This window comes from Anthonomus grandis, chromosome 2, assembly GCF_022605725.1.
Source record: "Anthonomus grandis grandis chromosome 2, icAntGran1.3, whole genome shotgun sequence".
In the NCBI taxonomy this organism is placed as follows: domain Eukaryota; kingdom Metazoa; phylum Arthropoda; class Insecta; order Coleoptera; family Curculionidae; genus Anthonomus; species Anthonomus grandis.
In genome coordinates this window covers 9,561,335-9,576,532 of record NC_065547.1, presented here as the reverse complement: position 1 = coordinate 9,576,532, position 15,198 = coordinate 9,561,335, and the positions used below count along the sequence as shown (strand labels likewise).

General features: G+C 32.6%; 2 protein-coding genes across 5 annotated transcripts in view; one reads left to right on the top strand and one right to left on the bottom strand.

Moving 5' to 3' along the window:
- Window positions 1-15,198, bottom strand: part of LOC126747097 (uncharacterized) — a 326,191-nt gene that overhangs the window by 163,616 nt on the left and 147,377 nt on the right. The window lies entirely within an intron of this gene.
- LOC126746999 (zinc finger FYVE domain-containing protein 9) overlaps window positions 1-15,198 on the top strand; it is a 78,368-nt gene that overhangs the window by 38,527 nt on the left and 24,643 nt on the right. For 3 of the 4 annotated variants that reach the window (XM_050455481.1, XM_050455475.1, XM_050455469.1), the window contains exons 9-11: window positions 1,321-1,590; window positions 14,630-14,743; window positions 14,801-15,188. In XM_050455481.1, coding sequence (XP_050311438.1) covers window positions 1,321-1,590; window positions 14,630-14,743; window positions 14,801-15,188 — 772 coding nt within the window. The remainder of the gene's footprint in view (window positions 1-1,320; window positions 1,591-14,629; window positions 14,744-14,800; window positions 15,189-15,198) is intronic. The other variant, XM_050455490.1, reaches the window with a different exon arrangement.

Sequence of the window (15,198 nt, the reverse complement as noted above, 5' to 3'; positions counted from 1 at the left end):
TTCTCGTTTCTTTTGTTTCTCGTCCTGTATATAAATATTTTACATGTTTATTTTTAGTTTTACACATTTTAGCCCGTTTTTAATTATTTTATTTATTATTTGTTAATAAGTTAAGTTTTATCTTTGTTTAATTTTATTGTTGCCCCCTGGTATTTGCATTTGTATTAATAATGTTTTTGTTAAATTAGGTACTGTAGGTTTATTCTTGTTTCTTTTTGTTTGTGTCCTGTACATACATTACACTTTTTATTTTTATTTTTATTTAACTTTCACATATTTACAAATGTTTTTTTTTTTCCATTTTTACTATTGTAATAAGACTAATAAGGCAAACTTGTACTTATATGTAGGTTTTTTATGCTAAATAAATGCTTTATTATTATTATTATTAACTCATATTAAGGATATTTTTATTATTTAAATGAGGTTTAATATGTTCTCTAAATGGAATATTGTAAGAAAAACGCATACAGCTGTTTTGTATTTTTTGTATTTAGTGTGCTAATTGCATCGTCAAAGATGAACCATAAACCACATCACCGTAGTCGAATAGCGATAATATTAAACTGTCATATAATTGATACTTTAGTTTGGGTGGTAGTCATTATTTAAAATAATTAAGTTTTTTCAATCTTATATAAGCAATTTTTAATTTATTATGACTGTGCTTGAAATGTTAGCGAATCATCAAAAAGTATACCCAAATTTTTTAGTACTTGCACAGGCCAAAGGCATATTATCTATTTGTGGAACAAATAATTGCCTAATTCTTTCAATCTGATATTTAGCTTTTATTTAAGCATGTTAAGTTACTTAAACAATTATATGAATCTCTTGTTTTGTCGTATTTTAATTATAGTGATTCAGGTTACTCATAAACTGTTCTTTAGATTTGGCAAGCAGGATACGTATTCAAAGAGTTCAAAATGCTTCAGTGCGGTTTATCTATGGACTGCGAAAATTTGATCATGTATTTTATTTGTACCGAGACATTGGACGATGTATTTTAAAGAAATACAAATTTTTTCTAATGCTTTTCACTACTTAAAAATCATGTTTAATAATTAGATTTTCATTCCACCTTACCAGAGCGCCATGTTTTAGTAGATGTTCTATTGTTCTAGATAATCTAGATGTAACCTAGTTAAAGTTAACCTTTAAAATATTGTCTAACTTTATCATCTAGATCTTAAGGTGTAATTACTGGTTCAGTAGGATAGCTATTAGAGTTAGCCTGCGCCAGTTTTCTACGCCAATTTTTTCTTTTTTTTTTACAGCTCTATATAAAACTTGTATTGAGAAATTTTATTTATTTTAAAGGTTCAAACAAGAAATCGAACAAATCTGTGATGTTTTGCGATGGCATAGCGCCCGGCAGTGACTTGACCAACTTAGATCAGGATTTTAATTATAACAAACCCCCTGGGGAGACTAAGAAGATTGTGGAGCCGGTGGCACCTGTCCCGCCTGTCGTAGATAATCCTGTAACGAAACCGCCAAGAAATCAGACAAAAATCGATAAGGAGACTGGCTGTTATATACCGAAATGTGAAACGAATTTACCCCCAACCATATCTAGAAATAAAACAGGTATTTATTTTTAATATAATGTAACTTGCAAGAGTGACTGTGTACACGTAGATTTAATGAAATGCGATAAGAGATTTTTATATCGTGTATATATTTTTTATAAACTAATAGCAAAAGGCTATCTAAAAGGTGTAAAGAATACAATTTAAGAAAATCACTAAAATTATTTGTTTATACTTACGGGACAAAATTTAAAAAAAAACCTTCTCCCTAATGAGGGCAAAACATAAAACATTAGGGCAACTCACATATTTAAACAAACGTACGTCACAATATAAAATTAATAAAACTTATATACAGAGTGTTTACTAAGCATGCGGGAAAAAATTATGGGATAATTCGTTGGACTACGAAAAAGAATTTTGACAATAACAATCATTTATTATCAAAAATTACCTGTAATGTTTCTTAATCTACAAGAACTGTTCAAAATGACTACCCCTCGTTCGGATGCAATTATCCAATTTCTCAAATCTTCTACATCTTCCACTGGAGTAATGTAAACTAATGACTTTAGATGTCTCCTCGACCAATCTAGCGATTTCCGACTGTTACTGTTAAAAACTGTGTGTCGAGCCAAAATGCTAAAATGATCTAGTGTACAATCGTGCATAAACCACATTGCATTTCTTGTAGCCAACGGTACATCTTCCAGAAATTGAGGTAGCGTTGCTTCTCGCGGGTAATTTTTCCTGACAGAAATAACCAGTATAATTAGAAACTCACCTATAATTCCCACACAAACGTATAACGAGAACTGATGTTGAAAGCGAACTTCAAGCACCTCATGTGGATTTTCTTCTGTCTAAACATGGTTATTGCGAAAATTCCTTTTTTGCATTTCTTGACAAACCGGCTTCATCGATAAAAAGAATAGGAGTCAGTAGTTGAGGGATTTGAACCAATCTGTGCATAATCCATTGACAGAATGCAATACGGGAAAAAATCTGCGAGAAGAAGTGCCTAACCGGGTTATATGTGGTATGGGTTGGGTTGGTTTCTAGTAAAGGTACGTAGATCTTCTACTATGGCTAGCACATTCTCTTCTAGTTCTACCGTTCTTACTGTCATTGACCTTCTTGGTCCTTCACATCGCTTCAATGCTCATGTTTCACGAAATTGTTTATGTATACTTCGGCAGGTTTTTCTATTAGGCACATTACGGTTAGGAAATCGTTCACGGTAGAAACGACTAACTTCTAATGAACTGACATCAGAAAGTCAATAAATGTAATGCATATCAGTCATATCGGAGTTCGTAGAGCCATTCATGATGGACAAGTTCACTAACAATAATTAATTAAGCACAGAAAAAACACGTCTAAATTTTTCTAAAATTTTCTCACTTATTGACAAACACAAGTTTCTTCGGCTACATGAATCAGAATGTTTTTAAAAGATACCAACGAAATTGTTAAATTTTTTGTTAGTTGGTAAGTCCAGTGTAGTACGCTATACTTTTATTTCGGCTACGTTAATAATTTTAACTACCAAAATTGGATAGTTGGAATTATTTTTCGCCCTGTATCTTCAAAACAAATTGTCCTATCAAACGTCATAAAAAAGTCCAAGAAATAAGCCCTTAAAATTTTGCTGCATGTTTAGTAAACCTGTATATTACTTAAAGATAAAATAATATAAAATAATAAAGATAAAGATAAAACAATAATAATTAGTTAAAAGAGTATACAGGATGTCCCGAAATTACATCGCAATATTTACCAGCCGCATCTTTGTCTAAAAATAAGACAAAAAGTCCATATACAGTATGGTTCAAAAGTGCATCGTTTTTAAGTTACAGGGTGTTTTATGAAACATGTTAAAGATGGTTTTTTGTTAATATATCCGGAACGCCTAGTTGTAATCTTTTGAAATTTTCAACATTTACTATTGGTTTTATTAAAAACTGATATTGCAACCATTTTTGCCAAAATGTATACAGGGTCGTGTAATTGTTAAAACTTTTTTTCTAGCAACTCCGTGATAATTTTGGTATTAGAATTGAAAAGAATAAACATTTTTACATAAGAAAGTTGCTCTTGTCTAATTTCGATAGGAGCTTCCGTTTTCGAAAAAATCAATTATTAATAAATCATGAATTGGTATTTCAAAAAGTAACTACAAATAACATCTTGTAAAATAATAGTTGGCTGTGTTTGTTGACGATTAGATTATTTGTTAAACTTTGTTTAACGTTTTGTTGACATATCACATTTTTTAAATTTGCTTTGGCAAAGTAAATTAGTTCTTTTTTGTGATTCATTTTTCAAAAATTATGGATAGATTTACAAATCAAGAGTTAGCTGACATGCATTTTGTTTATGGTTTGTGTAATGGCAGTTATTTAGCGGCTGTCCGTGAGTATCGCCGAAGATTTCCCCTAAGACATGTTCCAGATCGTCATGTTTTTATAAACACTCACCGAAATTTATGCAATAACGGAAGTTTTCAAAGAGCTCGTGGACAAGGCAGACCACAAGAAGATTATAATTTAGAATATATTTTAAATGTTTTTGAAGAAAATCCGGGGGCAAGTACACGAAATGTGTCAAGAGCCACACATATCCCTCGCCCTATAGTAAGTAATTAAAAAAATTACTTATTGTTACGATAGTAATTTAATTTTTATTAGATTGGAAGAATGCTTGGAAGATCATTACCAGCCGGTCCAAGATTTAGAGCCAGACGATTTTCCGTTGAGGATCCAATTTTGTCAATGGGTAATTAATAATCCAAACTTAATTCCTTCCATTTTATGGACGGACGAGGCCAGTTTCACACGAAATGGTTCATTTAACATGCATAATATGCATTTTTGGGCAAATCAAAATCCAAGAGGCATAAGGCGTAGTAATTTTCAAAGAAGGTTTTCGGTAAATTTGTGGGCGGGATTAATCGGGGACCAACTTATTGGCCCGATAGAATTACCCAATCGGCTAACTTCGGAGAATTATCATCATATGCTGGAAAATAATCTTGTGGAGCTTCTGGAAAAAGTTCCTCTTATCTTACGCCAAAACATGATTTTTCAACAAGACGGAGCCTGCTCATTTTGGTCGCAATGTGCGTGAGTGGATGAATAACCATTTTCCTGAACGTTGGATTGGTCGAGGTGGTCCTATAAATTGGCCTCCTCGATCTCTAGATCTAACTTCGTTAGATTATTATTTATGGGGACATTTAAATGAGTTGGTATATGCCGTGGAGATAAATACCCGTGAACAACTGATGCAAAGGATTAATTGGGCTGTTAATGAAATAAAGAGAAATCCATTTTTTGTTTTAAGGGCTACTCGCGCAATAACGCGTAGGGCAAGATTGTGTCTTCAGCAAAATGGAAACCACTTTGAACATTTGTTGTAATTTGTGCTTTTTTGTTTGGTGTCTTTATGGTTTTTTACGTAATAAATTAATTGTTCCTTTTTTTTACCTATTCAATTACATTAAAAAAAAAACAATTGAACACGAAAAAGAAATTTTGATCTCAAATAAAGTATTTGTGATAGTCTTAGGTCATGTTTATCCCCAACGGATTTTTAAACTGCTTTTTAATTTTATTAGCTGTTACCAAAATAACTTACGCGTTCTCTTTGCAAAACATTTACATCTAATTTTTTCGAAAACAGAAGCTCTTATCGAAATTAGACAAGAGCACCTTTTTTATGTAAAAATGTTTGTTCTTTTCAATTCTAATACCAAAATTATCACGGAGTTGCTAGAAAAAAAGTTTTAACAATTTAAACTTTACCGACCACTTATTTTACACGATCCTGTATACATTCTGGCAAAAATGGTTGCAATATCAGTTTTTAATAAAACCAATAGTAACTGTTGAGAATTTCAAAAGATTACAAGTAGGCGTTCCGGATATATTAACAAAAAACCATCTTTAACATGATTCATAAAACACCCTGTAACTTAAAAACGATGCACTTTTGAACCATACTGTATATGGACTTTTTGTCTTATTTTTAGACATTTTTCTTGTGTATTTAAGTACTTGTCATTAAAAGATATCTTCTCACTGATTTCTATGTCTTCCAAAAAATCCAAAACTCATAAAATTTTCACTTTTGACATTGACTAAAAATTTTTAATCTTTGTCGAGATCAGATTTGTGTCTAGAGAATTTAATATGGTGTCCAAATCGAGACTTATTATTAGAATTTTCCAGATGTCCATCAATCTTAATCCAAAAATCTTATCCATTATTCTCTAAGAGACCAACATACAAAATTGACGAAAAACAAAGAAAAACACAAAGTCACGGTCTCACAACATGTGATTAAACGGGCTACACGTGTTTGGCTCTAGTTAGAGCATCATCAGGCCTTTAGAAGCCATCCACACACTTCACAGTACACGTGTAGCGCGTTTAATTACATGTTGTGAGACCGTGACTTTGTGTTTTTCTTTGTTTTTCGTCCATCAATCTTAATATTTAATGATCTACAAGTTCTCCCAACCTACGATGTTCCGCATTCACTACAGTTTAGCTTGTATATAGGGTGTCTCCTTTTTCATAGGGACAGTATTGCTATCTCCTATACTATAAAAGATACGAGGGCGGGTAAATTAGAAAAAAGTTGCCGCATTTTATTCTGATTAAAAAACTCTTTATCTGATTTTCAACAATGTATAACTTAAATGTCTGTCTCGACGTTTCGGTATAAAAATAGCAGTTTTCAAGCGTTTTTCTTTAATACGGATCTGATTAATATTTACAAAATTAAAATAGCTTTTGAATGCATATTTACCTATTTATCTTCAATATCAACCATAAAATTTTAAAACATACAGTGCCCTTTTTTTTGTGGGTAAGAAAAAGAAATTCGAAAATTTGATATGGTTCTTTTAATTTACGAGTACTTGCTTTAGATTTAGAAGGGGAACAATAAATGTGTAAATAAAATAGAATTTTACATTCTTAATAAGAAATATTTTATTTACTTTACAAACAAATGACAAACGTGTATTAACCAAAAAATAACAAAACAATACGATTTAACTAAAGAAACAACATTCTCTTTACATACATTAGGCAAGAAAAGTTGCTGTTTTTCTTGCTTATAAAGCAGTTTTTTAGTTCTGAGAAGAAATTAAGCAGTTTTTTATAAATAACATTTACACTATTTACAAAAAATTTTCGAAGTGACCCCCATTATGTTCAATGCATTTTACGGTCCTTAATTCTAAATTCTTTATTGAGCGGGTTAAGTATTCGGGCTTTAAATCTCTAAATGCAGCAGTGACCCGATGTGTTAACACCTCCATATTATTTATTTCACTGTTATTGACTTTATTTTTTTAAAATCCCCATAAGAAGTAATCCAGAGGATTAAGGCATGGGAAACGAGGAGGCCACCTTACAGGACCGTTTGTTCCTACCCAGCATTTAGGGAAATTTTGTGTCGAGAAAATCTCGGGCAACAGCGGAATTGTGAGCGGCACAACCATCCTGCATAAACCACCGAATACTTCTTAATGTTTCCAATGGATTTTCATCCATAACTTCCGTCAATAGGTTAATGTACCTTTCACCTTTTAAATTTCCATCAATAATTTTGGGACCTATTAGCCTATTACCGATGATTCCGCACCACATATTAATACTAAATCGATTTTGAGGCTTAGTTTCTTCTATGGTCGTAGAGAACATCGGGTCTGCATTTAAGATCTCTTGATACCAACGGCAGAAAACAAGTCTGCGTTCTGAATAACCTGGATGCAGTTTCTGAACCGGTTGGAACTTGTAGTCACTATGTAGATATCTATGTTTCTTTAAAATTTTTCCCACCACTGAAGGATGTATTCCACATTCAGAACCTATAATTCTTAATGAAGACTCCGGATAAAGATGAATTTGAGCTAAAACATTAACATCGTTGTGTATTCTTGGCACGGTATTTTCCGCGTTTTTTTGATACACATCCAAATTCGGTGAGGTTTCTTGAAACCAAATAAAAAGTTTTTCGCGCTGGAGGAGTTCTGTTTGGATATAATCTAGCATACTCGCTTACTGCATCATCTACCTTTCGATAACATCTTATAAAAACATCGTACATGTCCTTTTTTTCACTATCACTATACCGTACCATTTTACAACTTGTATTTATTTTGTTAATATTGAACTAGGAAATTGCTAAGGAAACAACCAAAGCTTTTAAACTAATTTAAGAAACCAACTTACGGCAAAACGTTAAAATATCAAAGTAATATTTTAATAATTTTGTCGTAATTAATAATAATAATAATTGTTGTCGTAGCTACGACATATTTTTGTTTTCATGGCATACTTAAGTAAGTCACAGCCGTAATAAATCTGACATTGTTATAAAGTTTGAACCATTCGGCAAGCACGGTTTCATTTTCATTAAAGGTGGCTCTCCATGCAGCTTTGAAAATAGATTTTCGTTATCGAATATTAATATCGAACAAATCACATATCGTAATTTTTATTCTAACCACATAAAAAAATATCAGCCGCAATTGATGTTAGTGAATAATATTGGCAGCTAACCCAACTCAACCCAAATCTGCCGTATTTTAATTTTGTAAATACTAATCAGGTCCGTATTAAAGCAAAAAGCTTGAAAACTGCTATTTTTATACCGGAACGTCGAGACAGACATTTAAGTTATACATTGTTGAAAAGGAAAATAAAAATTCTTTTTAAATATAAAATAAAAAATCCAGGTTCGTATTTAAAAAAAAGTTGATGATGATATCTAAAAAACGAAACGTCGCATAAAAAATCTAAATACACTTTTTTAATCAGAATAAAATGCCGCAACTTTTTTCTAATTTAACCGCCCTCGTATCTTTTATAGTATAGGAGATAGCAATACTGTCCCTATGAAAAAGGAGACACCCTGTACAGGGTTATATTTAGACAGCTTAGCTCTGTTATTATACGGAATGGAAAAAAACTTTAAGTATAAAAGTTGTAGTACCTTAATAAGTAGGAAATGTGCTAAAATATAATACAGGGGTATCGCAAAGTTATTAAGAAAATACAAAGTTTGTAATTTTTACATGGAACACCTTGTATATTTGTGTATTAAACGAAAGACTTTTTTCTTCTGAGTTCAAAAATATATTATATGTTAATATTTTATCTTTTTACTTTTTTTGAAATATTTTAATTTTTTAGAAAAATATCTTAATTGCCTAAACGTTTTTGTTCTTCAAAAAGTCACAAATGTTATATGAGGCCGCCAGTATTTTTAATACAGTTTCTACCTTTGTATAATTTTAACAGATCATTGAAAATAATCTCAAAATGTTCTTCATGTAAGTAATGTATACTTCTTTAGATTCTCATCTAGAGTTTTCCAATATTCTCACCAATATCCTCGTTGAAACGATTATTTAAAAAAAATCTGTTACAGGTTAAAATTGGCATTTTATACTCTTTATTAAAAGCACTGATTACAGTTATATTTTCAAAATAGATATTTTACAAATATTAATGATTGATACTAGTAATGCCCTCTCTGTAATAGCCTCCCAAGTAAATCATAGTTCTGTTCTCTAGCCATTTCAAATTACAGTATTCTTTTTTTTAAGGACACATTTAGTTTTGTACATTTCAGCTTCATATTGTACTGGTTGTTAATGAAATTTTATTTATACTCTTATAAAACCCGGTTCTGGACTAAAGAAATATTTTAGAATTTAAATTATATCCCATATTGATTATTTAATTATTTTATAACGAATAATGATTAATTGGGCATGTACAATTATTGTGTATGTTGTACTGTTCATAGTACAATATCTGATTTTGGCTTGACCATACCAGATATGCTGGTTGATTTTACTCGGACTGACCTATCTAATTTTTGTCTCTTTTTATCTAATGTAAATATTAGTTTTCTTGGAAGATAGCAAGAAGTTGCTGGTCTAGGCAAAATCGAAATTGATTGTCATAGTGACACATATTTTCATTGCCAACTTCCTTGGGCCACAAATTTTGTTATTTATTTTTTATAAAAGGTTTTATGGTACTTATAAAAAAAGTTAAGTTATTTTGTTATATATTTCGATTGGCAATACACTTTGTGCGTGATTGCTTAAATACGGGTTTGACCTCTGCGGTCGTTCCTTTTTCCAGACCGCCGTCATGAAGTGAAGAGTGCTTTAGTTCTTTTTGAAATTCGTGTGAATTTTACCCATATGGGGATATAATTGACTAAATGTGGTGATAGTAAATCAACTTTTTGGGCGTAATGCTATAATTTGTTGTTTTGTTGAATTTACTGGCCTTTCTGGCGATTTAAAACCTAATAATTTTTCACGTGCCCTCGAACATCGGCAAAATAGCGGTTCTGATTGGCATTGGCAGGGGACAATTTAATTAGCAAGTAGGTATTCTTGAATTTATCGTTTATACTGATAGTATAGGTTTTTTTCTTTTCTTTTGGCTACTAGAGCTACATAACATGGATTTTGGACGGATTTTTTTTTGTACCGACCTGATTTCTTCATGCCACATGGTGCTTTCGTTTTGGGGTTATGTACTCTACTGGCTCTAATCTAGAAGGAGATTTTAAGCAACTGTGAGCTAACGTCTAACCTAGACCACTACCAGAGCTTGGCGTATTGTGAAGTGGAAGAGGTGAAGCTTGGAAGCCTGCAGTTTTTCTTTGACTGGAAATTGGATGTCTGGGAGAGTCTCGAATCTGAAGTAGTCTGCTGTGTGTGGAGCTAGGTGACACAACATAACATTTTTTTTATTCACTTATTTTATTTTTATTATCACAACTTTTATCTTTTGAGTTGAGATACATACATAAGCTTATTTAAAATTTTATTGACATTATTTAATCGATGCTATTTTATTATTGAATATTACTGATATGAGTACATATATATGTGACAAGTGACTCCTGTGAGGTAAGACGCAGCCGGCTTCGTAGTACTACGAGTATATACTTGGGTTATAATATTTATTTTCAGACTACTCCTAAGATGTCAAATTTTCTCAGATTAGCTAGTAAATATTAGAGTAAACTAATAAAAGGGTAATTTTTAAGTGGGGAAGCTTCAACAGTTAGGGTTGTTATTTTTTTTTGCTTAGGTCAATTTCCGTGGCGGGATATACCGGGCCATGTAAATTATTAGTTTAATTGAATTGAAGCTTCATTCCCCAAAAGGTTTGGGTGTAACATAGTTTGTTTTATTTCGACAACCACACTTTGATTGTGTATTTTTTGTGTGATGTTGTGGTTCCTTATTACCAACTTAAATAATTATTCCTCTTAACGATAAATAACATAACATAATTCTCTGTGATAATCAAGACTTAAATAAATTGTTATTTTCTGTTGTTAATTTGTTTTTCACTTGAGTTGAGTAGGTTGGAATATCATAGGTAATTTGGAAACAATAGTGTATACTGATTTGACTTTGATTTTGTTTTCCAAGTTTCGTTTTGAACTTGCCTAAATAAATTTTGATAAACATTGGGCGTCCTTTGGGATTATATAAAATCCAAAACTTGGTGGCGCCATACTGATTTTGACATTTAGTTGGGTAACTCTTGGGTAGTTACTACCTAAGAAATTTTGGTTCATTTGGTTGAGAAAGAAGCTAGAACCCACATCGGCTTGAGCTAGCAGCATTGTGAAGGATTCCTTCTCTGGGCGTTTCAGGTAAGAGGGGTTAAGTTCCTCCGGGCATCAAACAACTTTTGGAGACCCTCTTAAGGCCATAAACCTTTCACTATGTTTAGTACTTCTTTTCTTTTGATTAACTTGGCATTCATCGCTTCACCACCATCATTCCATTTTATTGCACTTTAGAAAAAAAAATATAACAAATCTTATCGCCATAAAGTTATGAGGTGGTGCGTCATCTTGACCCCATATAATAATGGTATATTCTTTAAGAAAGATTTCATCTAATAAACCTGCATTTTCTTAAAACTGGAGATGTCTATTTTTAGTCAAGGATCCTTGAAATACAATGGGTCCAATTATTCGGTTTCTAAGAATACGACACCACACATTTAAGGACTTTTTACTCTAGTTTTTTATTTCGACATAAGTGTATAACGAAGTTACAATATTTTGTCTTTATTTTATAGTAACAAGGGTAAGCCCAGGCAGTCTTTTATAAGACAACTTAGATAATTTTGCTTTACCTGTGAGTCATGAGGGGTTTATAATTGTAAACATACATAAAGAAACCAACTTAAAGAGGTTTCTAGCCTGATAGTATCCTGGAAAGGTTTGATTTCTTATGGGTTATGCCTAGTTCTCCGTTGACTATGTTGTAGTCTCTGGCCTTCTTGTTTTCAGCCCTGGTTATTCTTAGGATAATAAAGAACCACAAATGCCTAAAACTGAGAGGGTTTTCATCACTATGCTTCCAGTTTTCCGGTTATTTTCATGAAATTTTCCTTTCATGCTGTTGCATTGTTTACATGTTCTATTTTGCAAGTTTCAAGGTTTACCTACCTTGGGAAGCCCTGTTAAATGAAGGGTCATGCCCGATGTGGCAAAATGTAATATAAATCATGTTCCAGTTTCCCGCGGTTTTCCTGAAAAGCCGGTTTTCTTGTACACATGTGGCCAGCTTTTGTCCCGCTGTTTTCACCTAGAAATACCCGGTTCTGAGAGCTGAAACTAAGTTTGTTTATAAGGTCATAGCCTATAAATCCGTACCGTTCTCATGAGAAAAACCCTATTTTCATTAAGTTTTCCCAATTGCATTTTTATTTAACGATTGGTTCCGAGGATGTTCGTGAGTCGTCGGCATTCAAATTCCTGCGATGGGTATAAAAAGGTTCCAGGTCCACTAAGGATTCACATTCGTCGCAGTAAGGTCGTACCATACCTTTCGAGCGAAGTACCAGTAATTTTTCCATATTTCAATACCGTTAAATTTTCAATATTTACATAAAAACTTTGTCTTGACGTTGACAGTGTGAATTGGCTTAGGTAAGAGCCACCTGTTGACAGTTTACCGGCCGCTTCCTAGCGTATTAAGAACTTTATCGAATCCGTTGCTATTGATATCGTTCCGTTCTGTTCAATTTATTTTTAAAACTGTGGTTTGGACACTATCTTTCTTCGTGTTTTGTAGGGCAAGCCACAGTCGCGAATATTATTAACTGGTGCCTGGACACTATCTTTCTTCGTGTTTTGTAGGGCAGGTAGTAAGCGGGTTATATTAATGAAATTATCGTAAAATTATCCGCGTTACGGTATTTCAGTTACCATTTTTACAAGCTTGGAAGACGGTGGTATTTTATGTTTCCGCTGTGAGCTTTTATCTGTGATTAATTATTAGAATATTCATATTGATTCCGTTCCGCTTTATGAACTTTTAAAACTGTGGTTTGGACACTATCTTTCTTCGTGTTTTATAGGGCAGGTAGTAAACGGGTGATTAAACCAACGTTTCATTAGTTCCGTTCGCGAAAAGTTACATTCTTGTTTGCAACCAGAGAAACACTCACTGCGGATTTATTTTGTATTTAATTGATAATTTTTATTGTTGTCTTTTTATTTTCTGCTCTGTCCGCGGCCGTACCGTTCCGTTTAATTGTTTGATTGATGAAAACTACTGCTTGGACCCTATCTTTCTTCGTGTTTTGTAGGGCAGGCAGTAGCCACGTTTATAAGTTATTACCTGGCTTCTCAAAGTTGTGAGAGACAAGTAATAACCAAGTCCGTGATGTCATAATTACTATCCGTATAGCAACAGAGCAGAGGTAAATGTTGACCGATTGATTGAGATTGCTTCGCTTGATTGGTATTGAGTTTCCGGCTTTGCTTAACGAATGTCATCCATAACCGCTTGTACAAAACATCATAACCCCGTCCCTTAAATCATACTATTTTGCGTCATTAATAGAGTACTGAATTTTCCGGTACATTTTCCTAAATAACTGCCTGTGCTTAATCATAGAAATTGGTAATGGGGATTATTAGATTTTAAGGACACTTTTGTTCTTTTAGTTTTAAGCAACCAAACCTGTTACTTATTAGTATTTGTAATAATAAAGATTAAGAGCAATAAGATCTCATTATAACCGGACAGTCTACTTTCAATCTCTACCTGGTTTCTCCACTGTCTAAAGGCTTACCCGAGAGGCTAGAGGGGACTCTAAGCTTCTTTAATTACTTAGAGTGGCGCCCGAGGCATTTTGTCGACTTTTCTCCTATAACTGTACAAAGAAATAGTGAGGGGGGTTGGCGGATACCCTGCGTCGTCAAAGGTTAGAGGGTGGACATACGGCGAGTACGTAAGTACCCCCCGCTAAAGGATGTAATAAGTGTAAGGATCTTCTGGTGACATCCCTGCTAAACACGGCTTTATCGCTCCACAACATCTTATCAAATATATCGTTATCTCAGTTTTGTATATCTAACATATCACTGCAATAAGCTAGTCTTCTTATTACATGGTTATCTGTTATTAATATTTCTACAGGCAGATTTTCGTAAGGATGATATCCATATTTATGTAGCACTGTTTGAATCTTTTTTCTAGAATATTCAAAGTATCTACTAGCATTTACAGTTGTTTTAGTTAAGTTTTTCATAAAAAATCAAAGCATAAATTATAAACGTGATAAGATTCCTAAATATAAATTTACTGTTTCTCTTGAAAATATAATTAAATCTGTACTTTCAGTGTAATCAAAGATGGACCTAGCAAAAATTCTCATTTCGAGATAAATGTGGTGATACTTTTTCTTCTTCCATATAACCCCCATTCAAAAGATATAGAAAAAACATTAATATTGACAACCTGACAAATAACTTTATTTATTTTATTATTAACGATTAACGTCATAGTAACGGGGATTTAGTTAAAATAATATTTTTTTTTCTAAAATGTAAATATTTGGAGACCAGCTAAACAAAAAAATTATATTCTTTACACCTTTTAGGTAGCACTGATGATGGCTATTTATTAGCCGAAAGCACTTCAGCTACAGTCAGTTTATGAAAAATTTATAGACGATATAAAAATCTTTTCTAGCATTTTGCTTAACTAATAACCAGAGTTTTTCTTTTTTTAGATATTTCTTATACAGATTGTTCCAATACCCCCAGTGTGGTTGAAATGTTGAAAAATGAAAAGTTAACTTTCGCCATAACTCAGAATCTCTTTGTACATGTAAAAATTATAAATAGTAAGTGGACTTAATTAGCAGTTTAGTTATACGTTAGTCCCTACTTAATTTTTTTAGTGAAATGTTGTATAAACAAGGAAGCTTGGTGTTTCGCCTCGGACGGTCTAATTAATGTTGGCTCAGATGAAGTCGTATATTTAATAGAGTACATTGAAGAAGAAAGTTTTGTGCCCAAAGATGTATTTTTCCATATTTATAATGTCTATATTGATGCAGTAAAAGGTAGAAACATGCAGTCAAAAATCATCTCTGGTCTATTTATTTTGCTGTCTCAAATCATTTTAGGTATCTCAATAAAAGAACTTGGTTTATCGCTGCACGATAAACCGAACTTCTTGGACTCGAGAAACCACGCAGGATTCGTGTATATAAAACCATCATTTCAGTGCTTGGAAAATGTTATAGTGCCTAAAGAGCCTTATTTAGTGGGAATTTTAATACACAGGTATGTATAA